We start from the raw sequence: 19,968 nt of genomic DNA on the forward strand, positions 1-19,968 counted from the left end.
CCGGTACATCTACTATGCAAATTCCTTTGTTCTGAAAAATCAGGTCAAACCGACTTACACCGCTCGTACATTATCAACCCCTCGTACAGCCGCGATGCAAAATTCGTCGCAGTCGATCAGGAAACGTGCCGCCTGTGAAATCGGACACAGATTGTTCCAATCGAAGCGGACGAATCGGCTAATCGGGTCTAAATTAGGTCGAACAGTTACGCGTAGGTGAATACTCTGCTCATGTCGTAAAGGCGACCTTGCGGAATCGGCCGAGAGGTATCGGAAGCTGGGAATGACAACAAAAACAAACAGTATCATCCGGCATTCCGGCTCTGCCGTCTCTCCGGTTAGTCAGCCGAAATCCGTCCGACGTTTAGGAGCGACGCGACGTTGGCGTCTCGCGTCGAGTCTCGGTATGCAGTTTCGGGTAACAATAAGCCGGCGTGCAGTGTGCCGTGTGCGGTGTGCATTGTGCATTGTGTATTGTGCAGGGTGCAGCGGGTCGTGCAAAAGCGATGAGGAGCACCGGGAACCAGACGCAGGTATTATTACCAAATTACTTTGATACGCAGCGTTGCAATTTCGAAACGCTGACACCTGACGTTGATTCTTGTCTCGTCGGATGGGCCGTGTGATTAATCCCGCTCTGTTGTTGTTGTTGTTGTTGTTCTTGCTCGCGTCTGCGATGAAAATTACGTCGCGTGAACTTAGGAGCGATAAACACGCGGCGTCAAGTACGACGAATTAGTTGAAATATCGACGGCCCGGAGAAACGAACCGTTTTAGAAAATTTCTTACGCATTTTTCCGCACCTACGCAATTATGTCTGCCTATGCAGCGAGTGCGAATAAGGCAAAGCGAGTATATAATATGCATATATCAACGATTCACAATTTTTTTTTTTCTTCTTTTTTTTTCTCACATCAATTAGAATGTTTTTCGCGTCGTTCCTGTTCAACGTAGGATTTTTGGCGAGTGTATAAAAACAGATCGCCGAGGGTATTTCAAACATTACGTTTCTTGTCCGTGATTTTTTATTCCGACTGTACCGCCCACGCGCCCTCGACGTTTTTCTCCTCCCTGTATCGGGGTGCTATGTTTACCCCCATAAAGTGAAACTTTGCCGGCAACGAACGCCCTTCGCTCTCTTCACCCTCTCGGAGATTGATGGCTCTCGCGTGGGTCCCGCGATTGTTTGGTTAAAATATTGAACCTGCCATAAACTGCAGCGTGCGATGCACTCGCTTTTATATATCGTTCGTGAGGCTTTCGCGTGCATGCCTTTGGAAAGGCCGGGCTTCGTGACTCGGTGGGTACGCTTTGCGGAGAGTCTCGAATTTCACCTGGCCGAAAATTCGCAAACTCGCACAGCCTTCTTCGACGCGGAAGAAAAAGTAAGCAAAAAAGAGAGAGAGAGAGAGAGAGAGAGAAAAACCGAAACGTATGCAATTCGTCAAGTAACGTATTGCGGTCACGTTCCGAGCGTGGATTGGAAATGCATCTTACCTGAAACTCGCCTCAAAGGCGGACGTGTTTTCCTTCCTCTCCGGTATCGCGAATCCCTTTTTCCGATTCCCGCCCGCCCGCGCGGCGAAATAAACTCCGTGAAAACTAATATCCGTAAAACGCAGTTTTTTTTTTTACCCAAAACATTTGCCGAACAGGTAGAATATCAGCGAAATCTCACCGCCGTTACTAACGTATGTACGTACATAGTACGTATACAAGCTACAACCTCGAGCATCCAAACTTTCTTTCAATCCTACCCGAAAAACCACATAATTTTCAAAAAGCTTACTCATCGAGCAGATATTTTGCTCAACCTCGGGATGGGGAATAAGTTTGGAAAATCGATCGATCACTGATCCCATGGACCTCGTAAATCGTGATCCGAACATTCATTGCTTTGCTTATTTTTCATTCCATGCATTCGTGTAAAGTTCAATTCTTCATCACTTGCCGGAGTTTCCAGTTACCCGGAAACATGGCTGTGCGGTGATTGTTCGCAAAATAAGTTTATAATTATTCGCAGGACTTTGCGCAAATTACGTATGTATATATAGCTATTTTAGATTCTCTTGAGAAGAAATCCTCGACCTTCTCCTTCTCCCCTCCCCCGCAGCTTATTCTCTCGACCCTCTATTTCTTTTTCTCGCTCTCATTGCCCGTGAAACTCGAGGTCGTTATTTCCTCCTTTCTACCCTGCCTTGCCCGCCTTTCACACTTCGCCGAACAAGACTTGCCCGATGAATTTCTTTTCAATGATACGTAAAAGCTTGATACACATCCATCGTCGTATCGCGGTAATTTAGCACAGTGCGAATGTAGGTTACGTCATACCTTTGAATAAGAAGAATTCGCGCATCTACGTACGTACGTTGCGTACCTTTGATAACGGAATGGGTGGAAAACCATCGTCGAGTATTTTTCAACCGCAAATTAGGCAGCGGTGACCCTCGAACAAAAAGTACAAATGAACTCTGTCCTCAAAACTCGTTTTGGGGTGAAAAAATCAATGTTGGTTTTATAAATTAAGATCAGCGGTATGGCTGTGATATGTACACGTGTAAACACGACATTTTCCGCACGGCTGTGTGTTAGAAAATTGTGGCCGTGGGCTCGATAATTTTACTGGAAAAACTCGCGTCACTCTTCGCGAATCACGAGGGAAGAAAATGAACCGAACAAAAGCAGGAGAGAGTGGATATACATAAGGTAGAAAAACGGATAAAAGCGAAGAAAGAGATGGTTGAGTAAAAAAAGATAAAAAAATAAAAAAAATGTGTTCAACTAACAAGTCGGGACAACGCTGAGCATGTAAAAGTAAAAAAATTAGACGAAAATGTTTTCTGAAGCCGCGATGAAAAGATTTGCTTAACAAGCCCGGACACAGGCCGTTGGACGGGAAAAGGTTTTCGACGGGTGGCGGAATGACGAAAGAACGGGGAAGGGGGGGGAGGGGGATGAAAGGCCGGAGGGAGGCGGGCGGGGGCGGACCCGGCATCAAGCATCAAGATCCTAACGAGATATATGAAATTGTAACGTTATTATACCTCGACAAAAGGTTCGGCGGATGGTGTAGGCAAACAAGGAGCCTGGATATTCGAAGGCATTCGGAGGCAGAAAACGAACGCCCCGAAAGAATCGACGAGGAGGATGAGAAGTTCGCGGAACAAGGACGAGGACCTCGAGGGGCTCGGTTCGCGGGATGAAAGAGATTTAATACACCGAATCCGCGCGATCCGAGTCGGCGAATTTTTTGCAAACGCCGCCGTACGAACCGAATTTGAAAAATTTACGACGCTTTTTTGATTAAATTGGTGCCCCGGCGATACAGCGAGTCGAGATCTCGTGGTATTTCAGGATTACCAGACGCGCCCAACGAAACCCGGCTTTAATGAAATTAAATGGTTCTATTATCGCGGCAGCTTCTCTCGCGTTACTTCCGCCTTCGAGGAGCAGGAGGAGGAGGGGGAGCACCCGAGCACCGGAAGTCCCATTGTGACGTCGCCTCGGAACGCGGCTGCCCAAATTCGCAAACGATCTGTTCAGCCCCTTCGGTGAAGATTAATTTAGGTTCTATACCTAACAAATTTATCGAAGTTACACTCCCGCGAAAGCTCGTCGCTTATTTTCGAAAGCACGTTAAATTACCGCGGGCAGGTGTCGGAAACGATTGTACCTCATGATTTGTTATACTTGACAAAAAATTTTTAACTCCCGCTCCTCTGTTTTCCGAGAGTAAAAGTAGTAAGCAAAGTTTTTTATAATCAACCCAAGTGCAAAAAAAATGTCAGCTTTTGCCGCATCTACTAACTTCTCGCTTCGTTCAAGACTTGAAAGAAGAAACGGAAAATAAATCCGCAAAATTCGAGACTTAATTTCGCAGATATTGGAGCGTGAATTTCGTGCACAATGATGATTGGATTTCCCGTTACCAAATTTCCGCCGGTTTTTTCGCCTCCGCAACGCGCGCGCCGCGGTCACAGAAATTCGTGGTGATTGAGCAAATGTCCCGCAGGCCTAGCCGAGTAATAAATACCGTCTTTTCCCGTGAACGTCTCTCCCGAATTGCTTTCGGTATATAGGAAGAGAGGGCGGGTAGAGAGCGAGTCGTTTTTGGCGGGAATGACGGGACAAAACGGAACGAAAAATGGCCGTGAGTTGGACGAGGGGGATGCAGGGTCGAAAAGACGGCTGACTTGCACACAGGGATCCGAAACCTTCGGCTCCCTTTCCCGATTCGCGGAAGTCATTTTTCGCCTTCCTTCTCCTCTTCCACTTCCAACTTCCGCCCCCGAAACGAGGGTATTTATTTTATTCTTCGCGCTCCCTTTGATGTCGCGGCTGGAATAAAACCGTCGTTTGGTCAGCGAAAATTCCCTTTCGCGATGCGATAATATAATATATAGTATAGTATATAATACATATATATGTACATATATATATATATATATATTGGGGTGGTCCTTAAAAAAGTCATTTTTTAATTTCGACCAGCTGACCCCTGAAATCGCTTGCGAATAATTGCGAAATATTTCCCTAATTTTTTCAGATTTCTATCTCAATTCTAGCCCTTCCCCCTTAAGAGGGTGGATTTCACCATTTATCCCTTTCAGGGACACAATAAATCCACCGAATGGATTTCGATAAAATTTGGTATAGGGAGTTTTCTCGGGTCGCTGGTTACGAATCTGAACTCGGAAACTTGAAAATTCAAAATGGTGGATTCTAATATGGCGACATCAAGTGACTTTTGGGATTTTGGTTCACCAAACTAGATCCGCCATTTTGAATTTTGTAATTTCGATACCAGATTCGTAATCAGCGACTGCGAAAGTCCTCGAGTACCGAATTTCTCCCAAATCGACCAACTTTTTCAATTATGGACCACCATATCGTATCCGCCCTTTTTAATTTTTTTTAAATTTTGAGCTCAGATGCGCGTTATATATGTATATATAAACAGGTTCGTAATACGAGAAGGAAACCGAACAAAGAGACGAAAAAAAAAGACTTGCACCTGCCCATTGCGATCGGTTCAGTTTTTTTTGTGCGAGATATTCCTCGGTCTATCTTTCTCTCTCTTTCTCACACTCTCCCTTACTCTCTCTTACCCTTTCCCCGGGGCGCTGTTTCCCCGATGTGCGGGTAAGATCTACCTTATTACAAGTTCGATTTCAGCCCCGTTACAGCCCTCCGAGGAGCCGGCGCCAGATTGAGCTCCCCTCTCGAAGGTCGCAACCCGCGCGTACCGTAAACCAGCTCCGCAAAAACGTGATGCAAGCGCTGAAATCGCGACGTGCGAACCGTGGAAAGGAATAAAGATTGGATGGAATATAATTAAGTCCTTTGGGGAGAAGACGAAACATTATATGTATATTTCGTGTGATACCTATACTTTAATCCCATGGTGAAAATTGAACTTTGAATGTTCTCCACCTGGTGTTTTTCTTTCTCCTTTTTCAACGATATTGTAAGAAATTACAACGATGCTTTTTTTTTTATCAACGAGGCTTACAATTAACGAAGGGCGACAATATCGTATTTCGCAATCGGAAAGGGGAAGAAGACTGCGGAGATTTTCGCCGAAGCAAAAACCCCGCGACGTGACGCACTTAGGCCAGCCACAAATAGAAGACCGCTCCGCTTCCTGACCAATGAGAATTTTTAATCGAGTCTAGCCACAAAGCCGACTCGCCTTCCTCACTTCAACGAAAACCCATTTACACCGAACTCCGGGCGCAAGCTAAGCCATGAGAAATCCTCTGGGATGTAGCAGGGTTGTTAATAATTAGTTGACACTCCGCGCGATTGCAAACTGTATATCTACGTACATAATCATCACTCTTTGCAGGGAGGATATTTCCGCACCATGTGAATAATGTACATATATATATAATATGAGTGCTTTAAGCGTGGTTATAAAATTTGTCAAAACTCGGAATTTCTTCTGCGGCAATAATGCCCGGTTCAAAAAGGTAGCGATTCGCTGAATTAATGCGGCACAAACCGAGCTTTAAAATCGCGGAAAATTGAGACCACGTCCCCGGAGATGGTCGGCAAAAATTTTATTCACTTTCGAAACAAAGAACGCGCGATTTTATATTAATACGAAGGTACAATAAAAAATTCTCGTCGGTGAGTTAAAATATTGCGAGGGGAATGTTGAACGATAATTGCTTCAGTATTTACGAAAAATGATTATTTTTTCGCGAATTGTAATTATAATGATTCGCGCTTGGATATACAAATATATACGTATATATATATGTATATGTACATATGCGTGTATCGTTGATGAATAAATAAACGTTGTTCAGAGCTTTTCGTCGGGGAAGTTTTATTTATTTATTTTTATTTTTATTCATTTTGTTTTCGTCAGGAAGGGGAAGGGAGTGGAAAACAGAGGATGGACGATAAATTCGCGCGGCAGGCATATTGGCCGATTCTTACGCAGGGAGGAAAAATATAATAATGACCGGGTAAGTTAAGCGGACGTGAATTACGGGCGGCGCTGGGCAGATGAATCATTTCGTAAATTCGGTCATACACACTCTCAGAGAGAGGGATGGGAGGAGGGACCCCGCGCAGCGAACGATCTGTTCGCAATTTCCGACGCAATTTGGCCAGAGATACGTTATTGGAGCGGCGCGGCGGGAAGCCGCGGGTGAAGCTGGTATAAAGGTGAACCAAGTCGTTTAGTCCTGCGGCAAAGAGGCCTGGCTCCTGCAGGAGCCGGCAAGAGCACTCGCGTTGGCTCGCAATTAGCGGTGATTTATCGCCAGAGTCGTGTGTTTTCCCTGCACGGAGGCTGGCCGGGCTTATTCCGGGGAAAATTATTGGCCAATCTAAACTTGACACACTCGGCTTTTCCGGCTTGCACACCCTCGGAACAAGGCCGCGGAAATTTTTTCCTCTTTCCATTTTTCCACCCCCTAATGCGCGCCACGCTCACTGAGAGAGCGGGGAGGGATGTTCGATTCCTGAACGAGAACGAAAGGTCCTGCCGTGTGTAACTCCGTTCCCGATAACTTCGATCTATTCCGGGAATAGCCGATACTTTCGTTCCTCGATCCGGAGGGTGGGATGCTTCGGGGCTCCGGAGACCAAGGTAATCCTTGTTGTTTCCGCTGCTCCATAAATCCCGCCCGCCCACGCTTCGTAAATCTTGGAGCCAGTTGCGTACAGCAGGCACGTGTGGTCCAGTCAAAATAGGTCTGAATTAAAAATATTCGGGGTACGGTTGCATTATTGTGTAGGCGGAGGGGTTTTTTACCCTCGAGAACTGAAATCGGAGTCATTTTTGTGTTGCGTTGCCGACGTTTCGAGAAAACAGCAAAATTCGAGGTTTTTTGCGTTTTAATCAAAAACCGCTATCGATAGATGAAAAATGGAAAATTCTACATCGAACTATGTTCTCGTATGTCGGAAACGGAGTCGGATTAACAGTTTAAGAAACAAAAAAATTATCTCACACAAAATCCGCAGATCCCGTCGGTAGGTAGAATTTCTTCTTTCTTATTTTGACTGAACTATAAACGTACTCACCGATTGGCGACGGTGAACAGGCAACAATAGCTACATTTTGAATACGATTAGTATCAATCATTTCTGTCACAGTAGGATGCTCAGCATCCCACCTCAAAAATTTCCATATCCCAACCTCGTCACGGTTTATTTAACCACTTAAAATGATGAATGATTAAAATGATTGTTACTACGTATAACCTTAAAAAAAACCTCGGAGTAAAAATTTTCGGCCAAAACCATCGATTTTTGACAGTTTTTTCGATTCTACGTCCGCCATATTAGATCCGCCATCTTGGGTTTAGAAATGATCAAATTCTGACGTGAGATTCGTGATCAGCGACCCGAAAAACCCCCGAGTAACAATATCCAGGGAAAAATATTAATTTGAAAAATGTGCGAATGAAAGGGCTAAGACGAAGCGTCGAGTGGCAAGTTTCGCGGAAAACTCTCGGTGAAAGAAAGCGGCGTTCGTCCAGACCGCAGTTTGACGTAGCTACCGAATGAACAATCGGTTCTTATCCCCCAAGAACTGGATGCAATATCTCAGGGGTGGCCCGCGCCCTTTGCAAACACAATATAACAGAAATTCCCTCAGGAGTACACAACAATACTTGTTAATAGGAAGCTTCCCGCCGAGTATAGAGAGAGAGTGAGAGAGATGAACAGATAACCCGCTGCATGAGAGAAACTCGAGAATAAATATCGAGGTTCGACCGATTTGTAATTTCCTCTCTTTTTTTCCGCTGTTTCAGATCGAGGATGCCATGCTGATGTTCGACAAGCAGACGAACAGGCACAGAGGTAAGTTTTCTTCTTTTTTGCTTCGTTCTGTAACAATTCTTTTATACATGAGGGATGAAACGAAGAGAAGTAAAGAAGGCAAAAAATTCTCCCCCTATTTATTTTCCCCGCAATACCTCGAGGGCGATATCGCGGTCCTCGTGATAATCGCCGATTAAATTCCGTCGGCCGGCTTACGTCGCTTCACTTATGCCTTCGTCTTATCCGATTCTTTATTCCACCCCCGATATGTGTGCCAGTTATCGTCGCATAACCAATTCTCTGCAAGTCCCTGCGTTTGTGTTGCCGCTAACGCGTCAACCACCTGATCGCAAGGGTTGTATGAAGGATGTTCTCTCAAGTATCAATTGAAGTATCCAACAACAAGTTCCCCGACACAGGCATTGCCTCGACACATCTAATTCCGTATATCGAACCCCGGTACTTAATTTTGAAAAGCAGACACAAGTATACGTTCTACGTATCCTCGCCATCGAGACAAAATTTTTCTTTCTTCGCTTGGTAATACACTCCGCTGGGGGAGGGGGGGGGTGAAAGTAGCGTTCAAAGTATTCAAATCTATACGTACCAGTTTGAAAAGATAGAAAGAGAAAGAGAGCGAGTGAGACGGAGAAGTAGGAAAGAGGGAACAATTTCATCAGAAATTTTTCAAGGACGTTTAAAGTGAGTAACGCCGTTTTTAAAGTTTCGCAATCGGTCTCCCAGTTGCGGGGGTTGAGATTGAGGGGAAGGAGTCGCCGCCTTCGCCCGTCAACCCCCTCGAATCCACCCCCAACCATCTCCGCAATTTACGCCAATCCCCTTTGTACTTTGAAAAAACTTATCTGGCATTCCAACGGTACGGGACGAAGCGAGAGGGTAGAGGAGAGGAAGAGAAAAAGGGAAGAAAAAAGAGAAAAAAGAAAAGGAAACTCCTCCTCTCCCGAAATTGATATCAGGAACGAGATGCCGTCGACGTTCGTTCTTTCGCTCGCTCGGCGAGAGCCATCTGCAGAAAGCGGGCGCGGGGGGTTCGCGACTACAAAATTTTACGACTGGTGATTTGTAGGCGTAAAAGTCGAGGCTCTAAAACGCAGCCCTTGATACCCTTCCCCTCCTCGCCCGTTCGCCGCCCTCCTTTTCCTCAAATCATCCCCTCGCTCTCGACTCTATTCTCTATATTATTATTAGCCTAGCGATAGAGAAAAGAAGGAGAGAATTTCGGGGGAACCACGCACCCCTTTTCGAATGGAGAACAAAACCTGCGGGGACCGTTTTTCACGAGGGTTGCGGTCACCCTTCCCCCGTTTCTACGCCCTTTATTCTTCTCTCGCTTTCCTTATCTTGTCTCCTTTCTTTTTATTTATATCCCGCAAGATTTCGAGCTACCATCGACACCCCGGGTCCAACATTTTTATATCTGTGTAGCGAACTAGAATATCTCTACTTCTCTCCGCAGGCTGTGTAAACGACGGGATGGTTCAGCTGACAGTAAGACGGAAAGAATTTTTTAGAGTCAATTATCCAACGCGTGTAAGTTCCTTATCAAAATACTACAGTTATAACGAAGCAGGAGTAACGAATACTAGGTGAAAAAGACGGAACGAACGAATTCATCGAAAATCCTTCTACAAATTTCTAACGAATATTTCGACAAATTCTGGCCACCCTTCTCAATGATTCGGGAAAGGACGCGAGGCTCGGATCATCGGGCCGGAGGTTAAATTCTCTCGGTTTCATTCTTATCGCGGGGGTTTGGAGCAGAGGAAGGGGGATGAGGCCTCGGGGGCCATAACTCGGGTAGCATCGCGTTTCATCGCACTCGATTACGTCTCGCATAACAATGAACTGAAATATGCCGCCAATCTGATCCCTGCAGCTGACTCCCGGATTCTGCCATATCAGTTTAAGGGTGCCGCAAAGAACCCGTAGCTCCGTTCGCGAGGCGACCCTCCGAATTATACCGAAGAATCCAGGGTTAAACGTTCGCCACACATTCAACCTTCTGTCCTTATACACTCCACTTAATTCGGCCCAGATGCTTACTCCGAATTAGTCCGCTCGAATGCTGCGGAAGTCAAAATAATTTTCAAGAAGCTTAGGCGGGGTATAGTTTCCCTCGAGTTTCATCAAGAAACTGTTTTATTGCGTACGTTATCAGAGACATATGCATATTGTAATCGGCAAATGCAGACGATTATTATAGATTTGAAGATTCTCAAGTGCTTTACGTTTTTTTTTTTTTTTTTCATCTCGTCAATTTCAATCTGAAACTTTCCGTCTTGGCTCTTTTATATGCGGACAGTATACATCGAGGGTTGAAGAGACAAACGGCGATCCTTGGAAGGAGCCGAAAAATATTGTAAAAAAAAAAAGGTAGCTATACATACGCTGAAAAGATTTCGTCAAACAGAGCGAAAGGAGAGCGAAGGGGAACGGTTTCATTTAGTTGAGTGATTCAAATCCATACACCCAGCGTGTGTTTTATACGCGTCATGTATATCTATACCCAGGCTGGATACACTATCGGAGCTGTCTATATTCGCGGGGGGCAGCGGGTCGACACTCTCCCCGAGTAGCCGAATGGAATGTGTCCATTTCAGTTTTACTTTTTCCCCCCCGCTTTTTCGACTCGACGATACAGGGGACGGTCTGTATCGGGCAAAACGAGTACAAGAGAGTTGGTATGTGAAAAAAAAATATAGGTTCAGCCAATCCGAACTCGTATTCGGCACGGTTTTGAAACGGGAATCGATAATCGCTATCAATCGAGAGAATGTTCGCGCAAGATATATTGTGTAGGTATGTGTAGGCGCGTATAATATGCCGACCGAGTCGATAATCGGAGCCTCCATCATCTTCCTCTTCTTCTTCTTCTTCTTCCTCCTCCTCTTCTTGCCCCGCAGATCTTCCTTCAACGGATTTCGGTCTCGTGATAGATTCTAATATCGCTTATGAAAAATAGGAGCGAATGTCGTCGCGGAACGGAATGGAACGGGGCGGAATATGGAACGGGGACGTCGAGGCCGTGTGCCGGTTCTTGGCGGCGCCGGGACGCCGCGAAATGAGCCCTGCCTTCGGGAGGAAAAAGGGCGTGGGATGAGGGGAGGACGGGGAGGAGGATGAGGAGGGAAAGACCTCGGAGTCTAGAACTATCCGACAGTTGGCACTGCCGGGGGTTCAGACGCTAGCTGGGTAGGAGATGCTAGATGGAGAATGATAGGGTGCGAGAGCGACGGGGACCCGTGGGGCGGGAATGGGAATGGGGATGGGGATGGGGAGGAGAAGGGGAAGCTCTTTCAAAGCTCCGCGTAATCTCTCTCGTGCTGACATCCAATACCGTATCCACACCCAGCAGCTCTCCCGTTCTCAACTCTGGTGGATAGGTAGGTAGGTTGGTAGGTACGTGTGCAACCGTCTTATGCAATGTAGTATTCTGCAGATGGAACGTGATCATCACCGCAGGTGCAGGTCTCGGTTCCTGATCATTCTGCAAATAGATGACAAAAATAACAACAACAAGAACAGTCTTGTTCGTTCGATCGTATACCTAATAGAGATTAATAATAATAGTATCGCGTGAAACTACCTTACGGTAAACCATCCAACACGCGACCCGTACGGTGCGTTCAAACTGTACGTTAATCTAAATCGTAACTAAATAAGCTTTGATCGATCAAGATTGATCGAAAACTCTGACGATGCGATGTCGAAGAGTAAATAAAACCTGGAAGAGGGCCAGAAGCACGAAACGGTGGTTTTACATTATCCGATAGTCGGGGAAGAAATGAAAACTTGCGTTTTCGACGAAGCGCGTGATCGTTCCGAACTTGAGATATGCTTAGTTGAGATCTCGAACCTGAGAGTGGAGGATCGATCATCGAGGGGTTCGTTCGATTGGCCTTCTTCCTCGCTATTCTTCAGAGATATTGAAAAATTTTTTCTTGTTCGGAAATGAAGGCAAGGTGACATAAATCATGTCGCCCCGGCTCGGCCTATGAATTATGGTGGCATTTGGTGGGCCACAAATTCCGAGGTCACAACACGATTGGACGGAAAGAGAGGGAGGGAGAGAGAAAGAGAGAGAGAGAGAGACAAACACGCGTGCGGGGGCAAAGCGGCGGGTGGCCAGCAGTGGCGTCGTTTCGCCCCGGTGACGCCGAGCACTTTCTCGAAGAGAGAGGGAGGGAAGGAGAGAGAGAGAGAGAGAGAAGGTCGTCAGATTCTATCAAATACGAGCGTCCGGGGGCGCGAGAAATGACAAAACGTTATTTTCCATTCCATTATGTGGAACTGCTAGATGGGACGCATCAGACATGCTCCAATTGTCACCCGCATTACCGACGGGGGCGAGAGGAGGATCCTCTTCTCCGCAAGTTCTCCTCGTCGCTGCTGCAGAGCCGTGTGTCGAGCTTTTGAAATATTGAATCGTTCCGGTTATCCACTCTTTCTTCCTCCTTCTGCTTCATCCAGCTACTTCTCGCAAGCTCGATCCGAATGTCTTCAGCTTTTCTAGTCAGTTTTTCTCTCCTCCCCTCGGGGGTTCCTTTTTCCACGTGTATAAGGTGCCGTAACCACTTTCCCACATCCTCGACGATCAAACTTATACCTAGTAACGTGTAACTAACTAGGAAATGAACAAAATATCGAGACAAAACTGATACTCTCGTACTTGCATGAGTGTGCGCAATCGATGAAAGCTCGGCTGACCTGCAAACTCGTGCTCGGATGCTTTCTTTGTCCATTTCCGTCAGCCGCGGCACACACAAAGAGGAGGAAAATCCTCGGCACAAATCTTGCATGCCCGATACGTGCAACTGCAGTCGCTGCACGCGGCTCCGTGACCAATAATTCACGAAAATCTGGTACCGGCCCCGGTGCCCAGCTTCTTCCGGTACCGGGATATTCCCCTCGTCGCTTTGACGTCGCGGGCCATAAAATAATCCCTTTCTGTGCCCGCGAGCGGTTCTCTTTTCGCCGATCTCCAAGCCGGCTGCTGCAACGCCCTCTTTCCCAATCTACGAACAGACTTCAGTCGGCGTTTCGGGATGCAACGAGAGACGGCAGCTTTTCTTCGGACGGAAATAAAGCAGGGCATCGAGGGGGGGGGGGGGGGACTCCTTTGGCCAGTCGAGCTTGGATAATCGCGTGCCCGTCGGTCCGGAAATCGTATACCTTCTAGACGTTTTCGGGGTGGTTAGAAAAGTCGAGATCGTTGCTTCGCAGTTTGCTATTGTTCCGTTTGTTTAAAACTGACGGAGCGGAATAAACTGATCGCGAATTCAGGTATGACGGTTTAATGCCGTTCCTCGGCACCCGGTAATTTCCCCTCCGCACGCGGGGTCGGCTTCTCTCGCGAAGGTTAAAAACGCAACGGAGAAAAACGGTACAGGGCGATGGTAAAGAAAAGAAACGAGAAAAAAATATAAAAAAAAAAGGAATGGGGACTATCTCCTGGAAAAGCCTGGACCACCTCTACCAGCTACTCGGTTATAAGGCGCGAGGAGGAAAAAAGTCGTTTCGCCGTGGGGCGCAATATCCACGGACGTCCATCCGGGAGCCATTCGTCCTGAAAGAATTCCGGCTCGCTCGGCTCGACAGGTTCGAGCTCGAAGGAAGGAAAACTTTGTAAGAGCCTTCGAAAGGCAGGCCTGAAGCTGGTTCAGCTATTTACGGTCTTCTCCAGCAGCTCTAGAAGGGCGCGAATCGCTCTTAATTACACCCCTATGATAGATGCATGTCCTGCCGCTCTCACCGTTTCCATTTCCAAAGAGACGGACAAGGCCGCTACCATCTCTCTCTTTCTCTCTCTCTCACTTTGCGCGTGTATAGACACAAGCGAAGGCACGTAATTTATTGTCTCGCTGCGAATTATCACCGAGAGTTGTCGCTCCGGCAGCCGTGCCGCGCTCGAGTTCCCATCAAGAAAAGTGAAAAATGAAAGAACGCTCTTTTAATTCATCCCTTTTTCACCCCTTCCGCTCACTCTCTCTCTCTCTCTCTCTCTCTCTCCCTCTCTCTTTCTCTCTTCGAGCCTGATTACTTTCGACAGAAATTACACTTTCGTGACAAGACGCGTATCCCGCGCGCACCACGGTGTTTGATTCACTTTTGTGCAGCGCCGGGAATCGTCGCATCCGGCACCTTGTAGGTACAGAACCGTGTTCACACGTCTCGCACGTTTTTCAATAAGGTCCTTTTACACAGTTTCAGAGGCTCGCTTATCTTGTACTCCTTCTACGTAGCCCCGCGTCGCACGCGGTGCATACTTCTGCATCGCAACACCGATGCAACGGCTTTCTTCCACTCCATCCTTTGTCACGTCGCGAGTGTCGTTGCAACGAATAATTTTCACCTGATGGCTAATGGAAATTTTCTCTTTTTTTTTTCTCTCTCCCTTTCGCGCTCAAATTTTCACCCATCCGTTTCATTAAAACTTCAATTTCTCTAAAGACACGGTAAACGATATGCAACGTCCGCTCGCATGTGACCGAACAGCGTGTATGAGTAACTGAATTACGTAACGTTTCGAAATTTTTCTCTCTCGTCATGCCGACGCTCCATTTTCTTTTCTATTCTTCCCTCCTTCTTCTTATCCACGTCGTCAGGCGGTTTCTGCAGCGAGTTTCTCCGGCTCCGCATGTGTTATACCCAGGCAAACGGCACTAAACTATTTCTCGACTATCGGCTATAACTCCGCAGTGGAACTATTCACCCGGTGCAATGGCGTAGGTGCCTGCTGGTCCGGGTACACAAGTTGCATGATTTAGTGCCAGTGCCGTGCAGCCGAGAAGGCTCCGAGCCACCGGCGGAAGCTCCTCGGGCCGGCTGTTCCCAGTGCAGCTACGCGCCTCCGTTTCACTCGAAGAAAGTTATGCCCCCGGCCTCGGAAACGTTTCCAACCGGCACTCCCCGTGTGCCCGAGTTCGCCGCGTCAAACCCGCTCCGCGAACTTCAAACTTCGTCCTGGGACTTTAATATTCCGTCGTAAACGAGACGCTCCCGCAAGCCATCGAATCGATACGAAACTTGATGAGTCTACGATGCTCGAAATACATTGGGAGAATCGGTATGTCGGAGAGCTCATTTTTTCGTCAAAGTACCGCGTGTGGCTTATCAATGCGTACGGTAATATTCATTAAACCTTTCGGTCACGTTTAGTTTTTTTATATTCCGTCCGAAAAATAGAGTTCAATTCCACACGAATTTTGTGAAAATGACTGGCGATGCAGCAGACGCGCGACGTGAGAGAATATATCGGAGTCATTGTCACATAATTCGTGTAGAACGGAACTCGCGTTTCGTTTCGGACCGAAAACGAGTTAGACGTAAGATTGAGGTATCAATGAACACTGCTGTACGTAACACATACTTTTTTTTCCTGCAGAAAACCGTTTATAGACAATTGATTCACGTGTCGCGATAGTAAGAGAAAGTAGAGAGAAAAAATGAACCAAAGATGATGACTATTCTTCGCGTACTTTGTTTTGGTTTGTTTGTTTTATTTGCCCGGAGAAAATCGAGATGAAAACGCGTTGAACTTTGCCGAGAGGGAAGAGCCTCGCACCCTTTGGAGCGAGTTTATACTTGCCTTGTCTTGGGAGACTGACGACGCGAGTCGAGGGGTGGCCGGGGTGGCGCTGGTGTGTTAAAACGCGGAACAACTCGATTGTCGAGAGGAGGAAGGTAATTCCGCACACTTGTACGACTAATGGAAGCCCTTCTCCAGCTGTCTACTCCTGTTATTGCTTACCGACTCTGAGTGGTCTATTCTTGAAGTTCGGAAGACGATTCGATTCACCTACGGTACTCGGGAGCTCCGAACATTCGCGACAGTGGCGAAGAACGATAACTTGACTTTCGTCTGACAAAAAAAATTTGTAAAACGTGATCTTAACATGCAATTTTTTTTACATACTGTTATTTTTGGTTCTTCGTATCAGTCGAAATCGAAAATTAGGTAAAAGAGAAGGAACAGGCGTTTGGGAGGAAGAAAGGAAGAGGGGAGAAACATAGGCGCGCTGTATGCAGTGGGTGCGACACAGTTTAGAACAATTAATGAATATTTATTGTCCCCCAACTGAGACTTAACGACCCCGACCTTAAAACGTACGCCTGCCTACGTACAACCTCGGCACTGTACAACTCGTAAATTATAAAACAAATTTAATTTACCCCCATGCCGCATGTTTCTCCTTATTATTGCAGGCTGGTCTCTGGGAGTCTCTGCAGTGTTTAATACCTTTTTATACAAAGTTTAGAAATTTTTTTTTTTTAATGCAAAACAGAAACCACCAGCAGGTAGTCACGAGCCCCTGAAACTAGGCGGTCAAAGACCCGAAAATTGTTCTCGGCGTTTATTTCCCGTCTACTTCCGCGTTTGATTCCGCGACGTTGAGAAGCAGCGGGGGGCGGAATTAGACGCGGGCTTAATCGACGTCGGCGCAACGACGACGATAGAAAAAATCTTTAATTACTACCCTGTTGTGAAGGATCGAATTAAATCTCGGCACAGGGATCGCCCTACGGGGGTTTTGAGATATCACTTTACATTGGACGTTGATGATGTACCTAAATACATCTCAAGTGATGGATCGTCGTGCAGCAGCAGCAGCAGCAGCAGCGGTGCAGAAGGATGATCGTTGCCGCTGAGAATGCGGGGGGATGTTGTGAAGTGAAAAATTGCCGCAATGTTTCGCGAGGCAACGGCCAACGGTAATCATATTATGACGTCTTAAGCGGCGAAATGGTTAACGAGAAATCTTTAATCTCGTTGAATCGCCGGCGTTGCCGGTGAACAACACACAACCGGTGCAACGCGGAAGCGAAATAATTACCTCAGTTTTGATTAATTGAGACAAACGGGGACTCTGGCGTCGAGTACCGACCCTGCAGGCAGTCGCGTGGCGCGGCGCGGTTTGACCAACACTCATTATCATATTAGCGATAAATTACAAAGTTATAAAATTATTATTCAACACAATGGTTACGAAATGCTTTTGTGCGTTACCCGCGAGGCGGGAAATTTATGTCTGAATGGGAAAATTTTACCATGGAATTCTCTACGGCTGAATGGAACAACGCCCGGCACGCCGTTCTCGAGTGCCGGCTTATACCTTATACGTTAAGGTAATAATGTTATACCTCAGTGGATGGAAATTCGCGCTCTCGAAACCCCGACGACGCGCGTTGCACCCTCAGTCAAAGTTTATACAGCTTCGGGTCGCGGATCAGGCTCCGAACATCGGCGGCAGTAGGGGAGGACTGGGAAAAAATGGACCCTGAACGACACACACGATTTTCAAGAAATTTCAACATCACAATTTGTTTTGTTTTGGCCTAAACATAATTTTTAACATACGGAGCCCGTTTTGCCCAGTGGGACCCATTTTACCCGACCCTGCCCTACTTAATTGTCTTCGACTGTACTGGTAAGAGCAGAAGTACCGATTAATCGAGACTTTGGATTTGAGTTTCCGTTTGACCCGCATTATGTCACGGATATGATTTTTTTCCCCCGATTATTTCAAGTTTTTACCCTTTCGAAAGATTCGTGATTCACGTTTACCGTTTGACCATCGAAAGCAACATTCTACCTAATTAATTGAAGGGTCGTACAACGGTTCATTCGGTACAAAGGTTCATGTTTCAGCAAAACCACTTGGTTGTGAGGTGGAAGGTATACGTTTGGTCTAATTTCACGTCACAAGTTGATGTTTCGATCAGAAGATGCGTGATGTTCCCTAATCGCTAAAAATTTGCTGTTATACATATTTGATTTTTATAGATAACTGAACCGTACATGAAAAGCAAGATCCCTGCACCAGAACGAAAATGGCCTTACAAAGTTAAATTCGAACGACGATGTACCAGCAACCTTATGACCATCGAATCGTTTGCCTGAAAAATGAACCTACGCACTGTTCATGAATTAATTACGTTAGATCTCGATGTTTATGTTCAAACGGTGAACATTACCCGTGAATGTTTCGGAAGCTCGCAAATTTACGGCACTCGAGAAACAAAATTCGTCCTGGTATCCCATAGTAATCAGCTTTCGCGACGTAATAACGGTCCCCCGAAGGGTCTTTGTGCCGTGAAATATCGAAGCAACGATCTGTTCCCTTGTTTTCAGTATTCGCTTTCCACCCCTTCAACCGGCTCCCAGCAATCCTCGTAAAAATCGCAATGGGACATCCCGGCAGGTCTAATTGGAAAGGTTCATTACGCGGCCCGTGTATCAGGGCGATGAAATTTCCTTCGTCGGTGTACATACGGAGACTGTATTTGTCGTTATTCACTCGGCTCATTGATTCAATCAACCCAGCCCCAGGGGTATGTTTGGCCTCGTCAGATGCACATATTCCAAGTGCTCATCGATCGCCGGGGTTAATTGCAACAGCTCAGCTCAGGTATGAAACGCGGGATGAAACGCAGATTAGAACCACCGTTTATGGCCACCTTAGTACCGCCTGTGATCATCCATTGATCGATTCATGGCTGTATCAATTACTTGTAAATGAGGTCGTTTACCACAAATCGTGAAAAACTGCTCAATCAGCTTTGATCGTTGTCGAAGAGTTCCGTTTGAGAGACTATATCTGGAAGGTGCGTTTACCTAATAAATTCAATGATTGGATAGATTTGATAGTACTGGCAACAAGTAAAACATTTTGCAAGGGTGGCCAAAGATGGTGCGTACGTCACGAGTCGTGCTTAATCCCAGGTTCAAAGTCACGGACATCCCCAATTTCTAGGAAAATTGGACGGGTCGTCATTATCCGCGGGCCGTTGGGCCCCGGATCTTATCCAAGGATTCCAAAACGATGCCGAGTCGAGGATCCACGGCTCGTTTGACGCCGGTTTACTTGGAGCGGAACGAACCCGGTACACCATCCCCTATATTCCTTCGATAGAAATACCGGCTGTATTCTCCGTGCGGCTTTCGAGAGCATCTGGGCTAGAGTTTTGAAGCACCTTCGAGTTATGGCTGCTTAAATGGCGATTACACGACCTGTAGTTAATCACCGATTCGCGAGATCGATTCACGCTGTAACGCGATCCTGACTGCCCTATGATCCTGGAAACACGGCGAACGAATGGACGGTTTTTATTTCTATCCGCTTCAACGGTGGGTCGAAATATTAGTTCTTAGCCGGTCAGGAAATCGCGGAGAAACAGCGTTGTACAAGCGAACGCTAGAGCTTCGATACTCAAACTGAACTTGTGCTTAAAATGAGGAAAAACTGCACGTCACGGTGTTTCTTTAGTGTATCTTATCATGCCAGGTGGGATTTCAGCTGTTCAAAATCCATAAGTTATTCACATTTTCACTCATATTTTGAGCCATCGATGAACTGAAATAAAAATCTTGTCCGTTCCTTCAGTCCGTGGCCAGCTGATGTGATCACTAAAAAGTGGCTAGCTCGGACTGGATTCCATATTTTCCCCTGTTAACTTCGACGCATGATAATTGCTGAGACAATAATCTTTCTCCTGACTTCATATTCCAAACGTCGAGTACAATTCCGTGAACCGTGTGACTTGTCAAAGTTGGATGTACGTACCCATCGATCGTTGATGGAAATCGATTATTAAAAAAGCGGTTGGTGAATCATTATTTTCAACAACGTTTCGCAGGCATGGTCTTCGGATACCTGCGTC

The 19,968-nt window shown here is 46.4% G+C and overlaps 1 protein-coding gene across 15 annotated transcripts in view; it reads left to right on the top strand.

Annotated features, from left to right (window-relative positions):
* The window catches only part of LOC107222160 (RNA-binding protein Musashi homolog Rbp6), a 411,438-nt gene that overhangs the window by 301,185 nt on the left and 90,285 nt on the right, over positions 1 to 19,968 (top strand). For all 15 annotated transcript variants that reach the window (XR_006904484.1, XR_006904485.1, XM_015661398.2 and 12 more), the window contains one exon: positions 8,277 to 8,325. Coding sequence is in view for 13 of the 15 variants with exons in the window: in XM_015661398.2 (XP_015516884.2) it covers positions 8,277 to 8,325 (49 nt within the window). In the remaining 2 variants the exon portion in view is untranslated. The remainder of the gene's footprint in view (positions 1 to 8,276; positions 8,326 to 19,968) is intronic.

Source organism: Neodiprion lecontei, chromosome 5, assembly GCF_021901455.1.
Source record: "Neodiprion lecontei isolate iyNeoLeco1 chromosome 5, iyNeoLeco1.1, whole genome shotgun sequence".
Classification (NCBI taxonomy): domain Eukaryota; kingdom Metazoa; phylum Arthropoda; class Insecta; order Hymenoptera; family Diprionidae; genus Neodiprion; species Neodiprion lecontei.